The sequence below is a fragment of the Lepidochelys kempii genome, chromosome 23 (genome assembly GCF_965140285.1).
Source record: "Lepidochelys kempii isolate rLepKem1 chromosome 23, rLepKem1.hap1, whole genome shotgun sequence".
In the NCBI taxonomy this organism is placed as follows: domain Eukaryota; kingdom Metazoa; phylum Chordata; order Testudines; family Cheloniidae; genus Lepidochelys; species Lepidochelys kempii.
Genome location: NC_136402.1, coordinates 8719950 through 8733143, shown reverse-complemented (window position 1 = coordinate 8733143; position 13194 = coordinate 8719950). Strand labels below are relative to the sequence as shown.

At 50.4% G+C, this 13194-nt stretch overlaps 1 protein-coding gene and 2 long non-coding RNA genes across 3 annotated transcripts in view; 2 read left to right on the top strand and 1 right to left on the bottom strand.

Moving 5' to 3' along the window:
- Positions 1 to 1123, top strand: part of LOC140902307 (very-long-chain 3-oxoacyl-CoA reductase) — a 31475-nt gene extending 30352 nt beyond the window's left edge. Inside the window, exon 11 of the mRNA XM_073322259.2 lies at positions 247 to 1123. Coding sequence (XP_073178360.1) covers positions 247 to 366 — 120 coding nt within the window. The 3' untranslated portion in view covers positions 367 to 1123. The remainder of the gene's footprint in view (positions 1 to 246) is intronic.
- Positions 1 to 13194, bottom strand: part of LOC140902316 (uncharacterized) — a 64224-nt gene that overhangs the window by 14458 nt on the left and 36572 nt on the right. The window lies entirely within an intron of this gene.
- Positions 8694 to 13062, top strand: LOC140902315 (uncharacterized). The gene is made up of 4 exons (XR_012156051.2): positions 8694 to 8782; positions 10309 to 10436; positions 10778 to 11450; positions 12748 to 13062. It is a non-coding gene; the product is annotated as an uncharacterized LOC140902315 (long non-coding RNA).

The following is a 13194-nucleotide window of genomic DNA, read 5'->3' as shown; positions in this document are numbered from 1 at the left end:
GCAACTGTGACGAGCGTCACCAGCAGCTTACATCTCCTCTTCAGCCTTTCCGTTTCTCCCCTCCAGTTGTCCACAACAGCGCTTGACGAGACACTTCAGTGCAAGAGGGGTAACTCTGTCCATGCCCCGTTTGACCAAGACCATGCTTGGGGTTTAGACTCTAGATTCACCTTTTGCTGATTAATCATATGTCTCTTTACAGGTGGTAGCAATTTAAATGGCTTGTCCCTTCTTTGCTCATTTCAGAGCTTCATTCATGAGCTGCTGTGTCCTGAGTGGTTTCGTCTCTCCCCCCTTGGGCTTCAATGCACTCTGGCCCTGTGGAGGAAGTTGAAGATCCGGATGCCCTCACTGAAACAAGAGTAGGCAAGAACTCACAGGCCCAAATGATGCAGCACTAACCACTGGAAGAAATTACCAAGGGAAGTGGTGGAGTCTCCATCTCTTGAAGTCTTTGAGTCTACTCTGGATGTTTTTCTGGGAGATGTTTTAGGCTCAATACAGGGGTAAAAGAGTGAAATTCTATGGCCTGTGATATGGCAGAGTCAGGCTACATGATCTAATGTTCCCTCCTGGCCTTAAAATCTGTGAATCTATCATTCTAAAGCATGACTTTGTTGGGAACACTGGGGCATGGCCACTAGGTAACTCGAGGGGATGGAAGACCACGAGTGTCGATGAAGCCCCCTCTCACTAGGCCCAAGTGTCCTTGCCCCCCCCCCCCGCCTGGAGGCACTCGCAGCAGCTCTGCGTACTAGGCCCAAGTGTCCTTGGCCCCCCAGCCTGGAGGCACTCCCAGCAGTTATGCTGAGGATCTGCAACAATATGTTGCAGAGTCAGACTGCCTGAAACTAAACAAGGCCAAACAGGGCAGATATGGAAAAACAATGCTGAATAAAGCAGCTTTATGTAGAGTTTAACAAATGATACAAAAAACAAGGGAACTAGCTGGTAACGGGATCGGCTGGCTATATGGATACTTAGGGCAGCTTGCTATTGGATAAGTGTGCTGAAGAAAGGATGTATAAAAGCCTGTGTAACTTCCTGCTCGGTGTGCAGGATTTGAGAGTCTATTCTCCCTGTACCTTGTTTGCAGCTGCAAATAAACTTTTCTGCTTCTCCACGCCGTTGTGATTCTTGGGTGACGCACACCGGGTAACGAACCCCTGTTGTTGTTTTGCCTCTCGGCACTGGGTGCCGGCAACAACTTGAAGGGGGAGCAGGAAGCCAAGAGGATGTAGGGTGTTCAGAACAGGCCTAAAATGTCAGCCTGAGAACCAGATTCTACAGACCTTATTCTGGCCCAGAACCAACTGGCTTCAGTGGGAAATTTTGTCCTATTAAGCTCTGCAGGATTTGGCCCTGAGTCTTGTTATATATCATGTTGCATGAAATAGACAAATGCCTTTTCCTGCTGTCATGTCCAGTTTGTACCATCCCCGCCCCCATCGCCTGCGTGCCTGCCAACCGTCCCTGCCAGACAGGCAGAGAACTGCAGCTCTCTGAGATAGGAGCTAGAGGAGACATAAATAAGAAATCCCTGTTGTTCCTCTATCAAGAACCACCCAAAGTGCTTTAAAGTGAGTACATGGGACTCGCTCCATCTACCACACCAGCTCCTTAGAAAGACTGTGAGGGGTAACTTATTGGGCAGAATCGGTTCCTCAGCCTGGAATGAAAGCAATGCTACTCTCAGGAAAACAGATGGGATCACTGGTGACCAGGTGAGCTCATGATTTCTGCTTCACTTCTCACCTGAGACATGACTGTGGAGCAGGACTGCACTCCCTTGTATGACATGGAGACTCTGCTGCAGTGCTGACTAAAGGCTTGTGTATCTGGGAAGGGTTTTCAACATTCTTGGGTTACTATTATTGGCCAGGCAGGGGATGGAGCAATGACCTCATCTGAGTGGGTCTACACTGCAGCTGGGACCATGCCTCCCAATTCAAATAGACAGACTCACCCTACCAAGACTCAAGCTAGCAAGCTCAAAATAGCAGTGTGTGGACATTGTGGTTCTGGCGGAGCCCACCCTTCCACTGGGCTCGAGCTCAGCTGGCTAGTCTGAGCTGCAGCATCCGCATGCAAGCCCTGCTGGCATGAGTCTGTCTACCTAGGCTGGGAGGCTTATTCCCAGTTGCAGTGTAGACATACCCTCAGAGACCTGTGTCAACAGGGTGGGACATATTAGTCTGCCCTAGGCAGCTACCTGTACTGGCCTCAGCCTTCTCCTGCATCCAAAAGAAAGGCTAGAAAAAGGACCACCAGTTTGCAAAGGTTTCTCCCTAGTCATTGCATTGAGATAGACACAGTCATCAGCACACCTCTCTGCTCAGTCTGTGCTCTGAGAGATAAACTGTTGGCAGCGTCTTGTGTCCAAGAGGAGATGTTATTGTTCCTGAGACACCTAAGATACCAGTAACAGATTTTTGACTCTAATAAAAAAAGAAAAAGAAATTCCTGCTGCAGCTGATGGAAGGGGGCATATTGTATGTAGGTCACACTACTCCTTTCTTCTGTCCAACAGTGCCGGCTATCCAATGGGATAATCTGGTCAGCTCCTCTCACTCCAGTGATGGATCTCTTCCACCCTTTCCCATAGTGTCAGAGACTCAATTAATTACAAGATGCCCTGATTTCTAAGGCTTGTAGAGTGACTTGTGCATGTTATCTTCACAGCCTCCCTGTTCCTCCCTAGCTATGGGGTTTATGTCCTCATCTATAAGATCTAGTTCCTTTGTGTCTGTTTCCCCATCTATTGTCACCTGCTTTCTTCTTCAAAGAAAAGCATTTCCACGTTCCCTGAGAGGAAAGGGTTCTTTCACTCTCAACAATTGCCATAGATTTGCCAGACTTCCTACAGACATGGCGTCTTTTCTTGAGTGGTGGGATTTTCTGTGTGAACATGCTTATCACAGCCTTCTCTAGTGAGGCCTGTTCTTGACGTCTGAGGTCAGGGTCTCATCCGCTACAACGTGGCCATGAACTTTGTAGACCTGACCCTCTCCGCACTCTCTAGAGGGAATCATGGGGGATGGGGGGTTGTCTGTAACGAACTCAGGAACAAAGATGTCTGGGTATTTTTCCGACATAGATTCTTAGGTTCCAAGTCCAGAAGCAGTGGCAGATTAATGCACAGGGCCAATGCACAGAGGCCCTGGCTAATATGGGGGCCCCCGCAGGAGTGTCGGAACCTGCATAGAAGTTGGGAGGGGACATCAATGCTGGAACAGTGGCCTTGTCACTGGCTTTTCCTTTTCCCCCTGAGACAACCTTCCCCCACTGCCCTGCAGCCAGGCCAGAAGCTGGAGCCAGGCAGAGATAAGAGCTGCCCAGGGACCCTGGGCCACTGTAGGGAGATCTGGACCCTTCATCTGCCCTGGGCAGCGTGTGGTGCCCAAGAGCAGCCCCCCAGGCCGTGTCTCCACCCCCTGGGGCATGCCACTGCTGGTGGGACACAGGGATGGGGGCTCCAGTCCTGCCTCCTGCCCTGGGTCCTACAGCCACACACGTGGGGAGAGGAGACCCTGCCCTGGCCTGGGAGGTGGCAGGTAGCCCTGGGAAGGTCGCAGTGAGGAACTGGACAGAGAGGGCTCCTCCGGCACAGCTCCCCCTGCTACTGGACCAGTCTCAGTGGCTGCTGCACTCTGCCCACACTCACTCAGTGCCTGTGCCCCGCTCCCCCTGCCAGGCTGCCCCCACCAGTCCCTCCTCCTCCTCCTTGGTAAACAGGTAGCAGAATGAGGTCTCTGCCCATGGGGACAGGATGCCTTCCGGGGAAAGGAGGCACTTCCGTCCCCTTGTGAGAGGTTTGAAGTAAAGGCAGCATTATGGAAGGCTGCTAGTCATCTTTCAAGCTTGGTGCTACTCCGGCAAAGGGAACTGGAGGATTGTCAATTAGGGTATGTCTACACTACGAAATTAGGTCGAATTTATAGAAGTCGGTTTTTTAGAAATCGGTTTTATATATTCGAGTGTGTGTGTCCCCACAGAAAATGCTCTAAGTGCATTAACTCGGTGGAGCGCTTCCACAGTACCGAGGCAAGCGTCGACTTCCGGAGCGTTGCACTGTGGGTAGCTATCCCACAGTTCCCGCAGTCTCCGCTGCCCATTGGAATTCTGGGTTGAGATCCCAATGCCTGATGGGGCTAAAACATTGTCGCGGGTGGTTCTGGGTACATATCGTCAGGCCCCCGTTCCCTCCCTCCCCCCGTGAAAGCAAGGGCAGACAATCATTTCGCACCTTTTTTCCTGAGTTACCTGTGCAGACGCCATACCACGGCAAGCATGGAGCCCGCTCAGGTAACCGTCACCCTATGTCTCCTGGGTGCTGGCAGACGCGGTACGGCATTGCTACACAGTAGCAGCAACCCCTTGCCTTGTGGCAGCAGACGGTACAGTACGACTGGTAGCCGTCATCGTCATGTCCGAGGTGCTCCTGGTCGCCTCTGTGAGGTCGATCAGGAGCGCCTGGGCAGACATGGGCGCAGGGACTAAATTTGGAGTGACTTGAGCAGGTCATTCTCTTTAGTCCTGCAGTCAGTCCTATTGAACCATCTTATGGTGAGCGGGCAGGCGATACGGACTGCTAGCAGTCGTACTGTACCATCTTCTGCCGAGCAGCCATGAGATGTGGATGGCATGCAGTCCTTCTGCACCATCTGCTGCCAGCCAAAGATGTAAAAGATAGATGGAGTGGATCAAAACAAGAAATAGACCACCGAGGTAAATCTAGCCATGTATCAATCAGAGGCCAGGCTAACCTTCTTGTTCCAATAAGGACAATAACTTAGGTGCACCATTTCTTATTGGAACCCTCCGTGAAGTCCTGCCTGAAATACTCCTTGATGTAAAGCCACCCCCTTTGTTGATTTTAGCTCCCTGAAGCCAACCCTGTAAGCCGTGTCGTCAGTCGCCCCTCCCTCCGTCAGAGCAACGGCAGACAATCGTTCCGCGCCTTTTTTCTGTGCGGACGCCATACCAAGGCAAGCATGGAGGCCGCTGAGCTCATTTTGGCAATTAGGAGCACATTAACCACCACACGCATTATCCAGCAGTATATGCAGCACCAGAACATGGCAACGCGATACCGGGCGAGGAGGCGATGTCAGCGCGGTCCCGTGAGTGATCAGGACATGGACACAGATTTCTCTGAAAGCATGGGCCCTGACAATGCATGCATCATGGTGCTAATGGGGCAGGTTCATGCTGTGGAATGCCGGTTCTGGGCTCGGGAAACAAGCACAGACTGGTGGGACCGCATAGTGTTGCAGGTCTGGGACGATTCACAGTGGCTGCGAAACTTTTGCATGCGTAGGGGCACTTTCATGGAACTTTGTGACTTGCTTTCCCCTGCCCTGAAGCGCATGAATACCAAGATGAGAGCAGCCCTCACAGTTGAGAAGCGAGTGGCGATAGCCCTGTGGAAGCAACGCCAGACAGCTACCGGTCAGTTGGGAATCAATTTGGAGTGGGCAAATCTACTGTGGGGGCTGCTGTGATGCAAGTAGCCCACGCAATCAAAGATCTGCTGATATCAAGGGTAGTGACCCTGGGAAATGTGCAGGTCATAGTGGATGGCTTTGCTGCAATGGGATTCCCTAACTGTGGTGGGGCTATAGACGGAACCCATATCCCTATCTTGGCACCGGAGCACCAAGCCGCCGAGTACATAAACCGCAAGGGGTACTTTTCGATAGTGCTGCAAGCTCTGGTGGATCACAAGGGACGTTTCACCAACATCAATGTGGGATGGCCGGGAAAGGTACATGACGCTCGCATCTTCAGGAACTCTGGTCTGTTTCAAAAGCTGCAGGAAGGGACTTTATTCCCAGACCAGAAAATAACTGTTGGGGATGTTGAAATGCCTATAATTATCCTTGGGGACCCAGCCTACCCCTTAATGCCATGGCTCATGAAGCCGTAGACAGGCAGCCTGGACAGTAGTCAGGAGCTGTTCAACTACAGGCTGAGCAAGTGCAGAATGGTGGTAGAATGTGCATTTGGATGTTTAAAGGCGCGCTGGCGCAGTTTACTGACTCGCTTAGACCTCAGCGAAACCAATATTCCCACTGTTATTACTGCTTGCTGTGTGCTCCACAATATCTGTGAGAGTAAGGGGGAGACGTTTATGGCGGGGTGGGAGGTTGAGGCAAATCGCCTAGCTGCTGGTTACGCGCAGCCAGACACCAGGGCGGTTAGAAGAGCACAGGAGGGTGCGGTACGCATCAGAGAAGCTTTGAAAACCAGTTTCATGACTGGCCAGGCTACGGTGTGAAAGTTCTGTTTGTTTCTCCTTGATGAAACCCCCCGCCCCTTGGTTCACTCTACTTCCCTGTAAGCTAACCACCCGCCCCTCCTCCCTTCAATCACCGCTTGCAGAGGCAATAAAGTCATTGTTGCTTCACATTCATGCATTCTTTATTCATTCATCACACAAATAGGGGGATGACTACCAAGGTAGCCCAGGAGGGGTGGTGGAGGAGGGAAGGAAAATGCCACACAGCACTTTAAGCACAGCACTTTAAAAGTTTACAACTTTAAAATTTATTGAATGACAGCCTTCTTTTTTTTGGGCAATCCTCTGTGGTGGAGTGGCTGGTTGGCCGGAGGCCCCCGCACCGCGTTCTTGGGCGTCTGGGTGTGGAGGCTATGGAACTTGGGGAGGAGGGCGGTTGGTTACAGAGGGGCAGCAGTGGCAGTCTGTGCTCCAGCTGCCTTTGCTGCAGCTCAACCATACACTGGAGCATACTGGTTTGGTCCTGCAGCAGCCTCAGCATTGAATCCTGCCTCCTCTCATCACGCTGCCGCCACATTTGAGCTTCAGCCCTGTCTTCAGCCCGCCACTTACTCTCTTCAGCCCTCCACCTCTCCTCCCGGTCATTTTGTGCTTTCCTGCACTCTGACATTATTTGCCTCCACGCGTTCGTCTGTGCTCTGTCAGTGTGGGAGGACAGCATGAGCTCGGAGAACATTTCATCGCGAGTGCGTTTTTTTTTCTTTCTAAGCTTCACTAGCCTCTGGGAAGGAGAAGATCCTGTGATCATTGAAACACATGCAGCTGGTGGAGAAAAAAAAAGGGACAGCGGTATTTAAAAAGACACATTTTATAAAACAGTGGCTACACTCTTTCAGGGTAAACCTTGCTGTTCACATTACATACATAGCACATGTGCTTTCGTTACAAGGTCGCATTTTGCCTCCTCCCACCGTGTGACTACCCCCTCAACCTTCCCCCCTCCCTGTGGCTAACAGCGGGGAACATTTCTGTTTAGCCACAGGCAAACAGCCCAGCAGGAATGGGCTCCTCTGAGTGTCCCCTGAAGAAAAGCACTCTATTTCAACCAGGTGACCATGAATTATATCTCACTCTCCTGAGGATAACACAGAGAGATAAAGAACGGATTTTGGTTGAATGCCAGCAAACATACACTGCAATGCTTTGTTCTACAGTGATTCCCGAGTATGTGTTACTGGCCTGGAGTGGTAAAGTGTCCTATCATGAAGGACGAAATAAGACTGCCCTCCCCAGAAACCTTTTGCAAAGGCTTTAGGACTACATCTAGGAGAACCGCAAATGCCAGGGCAAAGTAATTCTTTCACATGCTTGCTTTTAAACCATGTATAGCATTTTAAAAGGTACACTCACCAGAGGTCCCTTCTCTGCCTGCTGGGTCCAGGAGGCAGCCTTGGGTGGGTTCGGGGGGTACTGGCTCCAGGTCTAGGGTGAGAAACAGTTCCTGGCTGTCGGGATAACTGGTTTCTCCGCTTGCTTGCTGTGAGCTATCTACAACCTCCTCCTCATCATCATCTTCTTTGTCCCCAAAACCTACTTCCGTATTGCCTCCATCTCCATTGAAGGAGTCAAACAACACGGCTGGGGTAGTGGTGGCTGAACCCCCTAAAATGGCATGCAGCTCATCATAGAAGCGGCATGTTTGGGGCTCTGACCCAGAGCGGCTGTTCGCCTCTCTGGTTTTCTGGTAGGCTTGCCTCAGCTCCTTCAGTTTCACGCGGCACTGCTTCAGGTCCCTGTTATGGCCTCTGTCCTTCATGCCCTGGGAGATTTTCACAAAGGTTTTGGCATTTCGAAAACTGGAACGGAGTTCTGATAGCACGGATTCCTCTCCCCAAACAGCGATCAGATCCCGTACCTCCCGTTCGGTCCATGCTGGAGCTCTTTTGCGATTCTGGGACTCCATCATGGTCACCTGTGCTGATGAGCTCTGCATGGTCACCTGCAGCTTGCCACGCTGGCCAAACAGGAAATGAGATTCAAAAGTTCGCGGTTCTTTTCCTGTCTACCTGGCCAGTGCATCTGAGTTGAGAGTGCTGTCCAGAGCGGTCAGAATGGAGCACTCTGGGATAGCTCCCGGAGGCCAATACCATCGAATTGTGTCCACAGTACCCCAAATTCGAGCCGGCAACGTCGATTTAAGCGCTAATCCACTTGTCAGGGGTGGAGTAAGGAAATCGATTTTAAGAGCCCTTTAAGTCGAAATAAAGGGCTTCATTGTGTGGACGGGTGCAGGTTTAAATCGATTTAACGCTGCTAAATTCGACCTAAAGTCCTAGTGTAGACCAGGGCTTAGAGTTAGGGGTGGTTAAAGGTAATTTGGCACAACAGGGTTTGGAGTCAGAAGCAGAGGTAACAGACCACCTTAAAAGACAGGAGCTGCGGCTTGGTTGCAGGGGAGTACAGGAAAAAAAGTTTCAAAGTGAAAATGGGAGAGTGAGCAGGTTAATACGTGGAGTTGCTCCAAATGGTTAACGACACCAGGTAATGGCACTTTTGCAATTCACTTGACATGCAGACAAAAGCAGCAGACACGGGGGGGGGCAAATTCAGGGTTTGCAGGAGCCGATAACAACCCCCACTTTCCTCCCAGAGCCAGGATAAAAACCTAGGGGAAAGGGTTCCCAACTGTTTTACCCTAGGGAGCCCTATCCTTCGCTCCAAGCTAACCATAACCTTTTCTTCTCCTCCTCAGTTTGCTAAATTTGCTGCTTTTAGCCTGTACTTTCAAATAGCTTCACAGGGCTAATTGGTTGCTTTCCACCCTACCCACCCCCACCCCCCTTCGCACTTTTGTTTTTCTGAAGTTTTAATGGAGGGTACTTTGGATACTTATAGGAAATGTTTTTCTGGATAGAGCATGACAGAGCTCTGACATAGTCCACTGAAATTTTAAGAGTAAAAGATCCATAGGTGACCATGGAGACAAATGTTTTCCTGCCTTTGTGAACAATCCCACGGTAAAGACAGCACAGGGGAAGGCAGCTGTGTTGTGGGGATTGTACTTGGCAGCGAAGTTGTTACAGACAAAATGCACCACCTTAAAGAACTGAATGCATAAGTAAGTGATTTAAAGAGAGTGAAGGGTTAAATGTAGCTTTGGCAGAAATTAAAACTACAGCGTTTGGAGGGAAGCAAATAGCTGGGAGTTGTGGAAGTGTTAGACGGTAACAGTTGTGGTGTGTTCCAGAGTAGCAGCCGTGTTAGTCTGTATCCACAACAAGAACAGGAGGACTTGTGGCACCTTAGAGACTAACAAATTTATTTGCGTTGTGGTGTGGGGATTACAGTGGACAAGACGCTGGATATAAGTCATCAGTGTGCCCTCGTTGCCAAGAAGGCCAACAGCATATGGGGCTGTACTAGTAGGAACATTGCCAGCAGATCAAGGGAAGTGATTATTCCCCTCTATTCAGCACTGGTGAGGCCACAGCTAGAGTATTGCGTCCAGTTTTGGTCCCACCACTACAGAAGGGATGTGGACAAATTGGAGAGAGTCCAGCGGAGAGCAACAAAAATGATTAGGGGGCTGGGACACATGACTTATGAGGAGAGGCTGTCCCCTCTATTACCTAACTAGCCAGAAGCTGAGATGGAGATGGAGATGGAGCCCAGGGACAACTTTCTGGTCGGAATCCCAAAACCCTCCTCATTGACAGCCGCTGGCTGGGATAGGATGGGGTGTCTTCCCTGGGCCTCACTGGTGGATGCCCCTTCATATCCTACAGCAGCCTCAAGCTCCTGTACTGGAGTCTGGTATGTTTTTTCCCAGATTGGAGGGTGTTGTTTCCTGTTCAACAAATTAGGGAATTCTAACCAACAAACCCCAGGGGTCTGTTGCCTGGATCTAGGCCTCTAAGTAAACAAATCGCAGCAAGTTTGTCACACCTTGTCCCCCTCCCTTTCTGCACCCGGTGTATTACCTGCCTCCTCCCACCTCTAGACCAACCCCTCCCCCATCCAAGAAGTGCCCACACCCTGTGTACTTACTGCCCTTCTCCCTCCAACAGGAACCCACCAGCAACACCCTGATAATCCCTACTTCCACTGGCTTCACAGCAGCCATTTAACTTCCCCGGTCTCTGGAAGGATGGAATGATCTGGAGCGAACATGGATGTTATGCCGCAGCCTTTTAGGGTAAAAAGGGCAACTGGGGACATGTCAGAACAGGAAATAATTTCACATCACAATTCCCCCCAGGCTCTTTCCCTGCACACTGGTGTTCTAGACTGTCAGGCAAATAACAGAAAAATTCAAAAGACAGTTAGTAATGGGGGTGGGAGGGACGACAATATCTGTTAGAAAAGGAATTCAACCAAACACAAAGTGTCCAATAAGCTCTCGGAATGTACTGGGGACACTTGTTTCTTTCAGAAGATGGAAGAAGTAACTGGAGGATGGCCATTTTACACCTGATTCTGAGTAAGAAGAAGAAACGCAGACACAGGTAACTAACCGCTTTCATGTTCTCTCCACAGGTACCATTGCGGAGAGTGGAACAGATGATATGTCTGGGGGGAGAAAGCAGAAGGAGACTCCGCTGGTTGGAAGGCATGAGATGCACTGTCCTGAGATGAGGGGTTCCATGACTACCACTCCCAAGAGAAGGAGGCGGGTGGTGGTGGTCGGGGACTCTCTCCTCCAGGGGACTGAGTTATCTATCTGCCGCCCTGACCGGGAAAACCGAGAAGTCTGCTGCTTGCCAGGAGCTAAGATTCGCGATGTGACGGAGAGACTGCCGAGACTCATCAAGCCCTCGGATCGCTACCCCTTCCTGCTTCTCCACGTGGGCACCAATGCTACTGCCAAGAATGACCTTGAGCGGATCACTGCAGACTACGTGGCTCTGGGAAGAAGGATAAAGGAGTTTGAGGCACAAGTGGTGTTCTCGTCCATCCTCCCCGTGGAAGGAAAAGGCCGGGGCAGGGACTGTCGAATCGTGGAAGTCAATGAATGGCTACGCAGGTGGTGTCGGAGAGAAGGCTTTGCATTCTTTGACCATGGGATGGTGTTCCAAGAAGGAGGAGTGCTAGGCAGAGACGAGCTCCACCTAACGAAGAGAGGGAAGAGAATCTTTGCGAGCAGGCTGGCTAATCTAGCGAGGAGGGCTTTGAACTAGGTTCACCGGGGGAAGGAGACCAAAGCCTTGAGGTAAGTGGGAAAGCGGGATACCGGGAGGAAGCACAGGCAGGAACATCTGTGAGGGGAGGGCTCCTGACTCATACTGAGAATGAGGGGCGATCAGCAGGTTATCTCAAGTGCTTATATACGAATGCACAAAGCCTTGGAAACAAGCAGGGAGAACTGGAGGTCCTGGTGAAGGCAAGGAATTATGATGTAATTGGAATAACAGAGACTTGGTGGGATAACTCACATGACTGGAGTACTGTCATGGATGGTTATAAACTGTTCAGGAAGGGCAGGCAGGGCAGAAAAGGTGGGGGAGTAGCACTGTATGTAAAGGAGCAGTATGACTGCTCAGAGCTCCGGTACGATACTGCAGAAAAACCTGAGTGTCTCTGGATTAAGTTTAGAAGTGTGAGCAACAAGAGTGATGTCGTGGTGGGAGTCTGCTATAGACCACCGGACCAGGGGGATGAGGTGGATGAGGCTTTCTTCCAGCAACTCGCAGAAGCTACTAGATCGCACACCCTGGTTCTCATGGGTGACTTTAATTTTCCTGATATCTGCTGGGAGAGCAGTACAGCGGTGCATAGACAATCCAGGAAGTTTTTGGAAAGCGTAGGGGACAATTTCCTAGTGCAAGTGCTAGACGAGCCAACTAGGGGGGGAGCTTTTCTTGACCTGCTGCTCACAAACAGGGAAGAATTAGTGGAGGAAGCAAAAGTGGATGGGAATCTGGGAGGCAGTGACCATGAGTTGGTTGAGTTCAGGATCCTGACACAGGGAAGAAAGGTAAGCAGCAGGATATGGACCCTGGACTTCAGGAAAGCAGACTTCGACTCCCTCAGGGAATGGATAGGTAGGATCCCCTGGGGGACTAACATGAAGGGGAAAGGAGTCCAGGAGAGCTGGCTGTATTTCAAGGAATCCCTGTTGAGGTTACAGGGACAAACCATCCCAATGAGTCGAAAGAATAGTAAATATAGCAGGCGACCACCTTGGCTTAACGGTGAAATCCTAGCAGACCTTAAACATAAAAAAGAAGCTTACAAAAAGTGGAAGGTTGGACATATGACCAAGGAAGAGTATAAAAATATTGCTTGGGCATGTAGGAATGAAATCAGGAGGGCCAAATCGCACCTGGAGCTGCAGCTAGCAAGAGATGTCAAGAGTAACAAGAAGGGTTTCTTCAGGTATGTTGGCAACAAGAAGAAAGCCAAGGAAAGTGTGGGCCCCTTACTGAATGAGGGAGGCAACCTAGTGACAGGATATGGAAAAAGCTAATGTACTCAATGCTTTTTTTGCCTCTGTCTTCACTAAAAAGGACAGCTCCCAGACTGCTGCGATGGGCATCACAACATGGGGAGTAGATGGCCAGCCCTCTGTGGAGAAAGAGGTGGTTAGGGACTATTTAGAAAAGCTGGACGTGCACAAGTTCATGGGGCCGGATGAGTTGTATGCGAGAGTGCTAAAGGAATTGGCGGCTGTGATTGCAGAGCCATTGGCTATTATCTTTGCAAACTCGTGGCGAACGGGGGAAGTCCCAGATGACTGGAAAAAGGCTAATGTAGTGCCAATCTTTAAAAAAGGGAAGAAGAAGGATCCTGGGAACTACAGGCCAGTCAGCCTCACCTCAGTCCCTGGAAAAATCATGGAGCAGGTCCTCAAAGAATCAATCCTGAAGCACTTACATGAGAAGAAAGTGATCAGGAACAGTCAGCATGGATTCACCAAGGGAGGGTCATGCCTGACTAATCTAATCGCCTTCTAT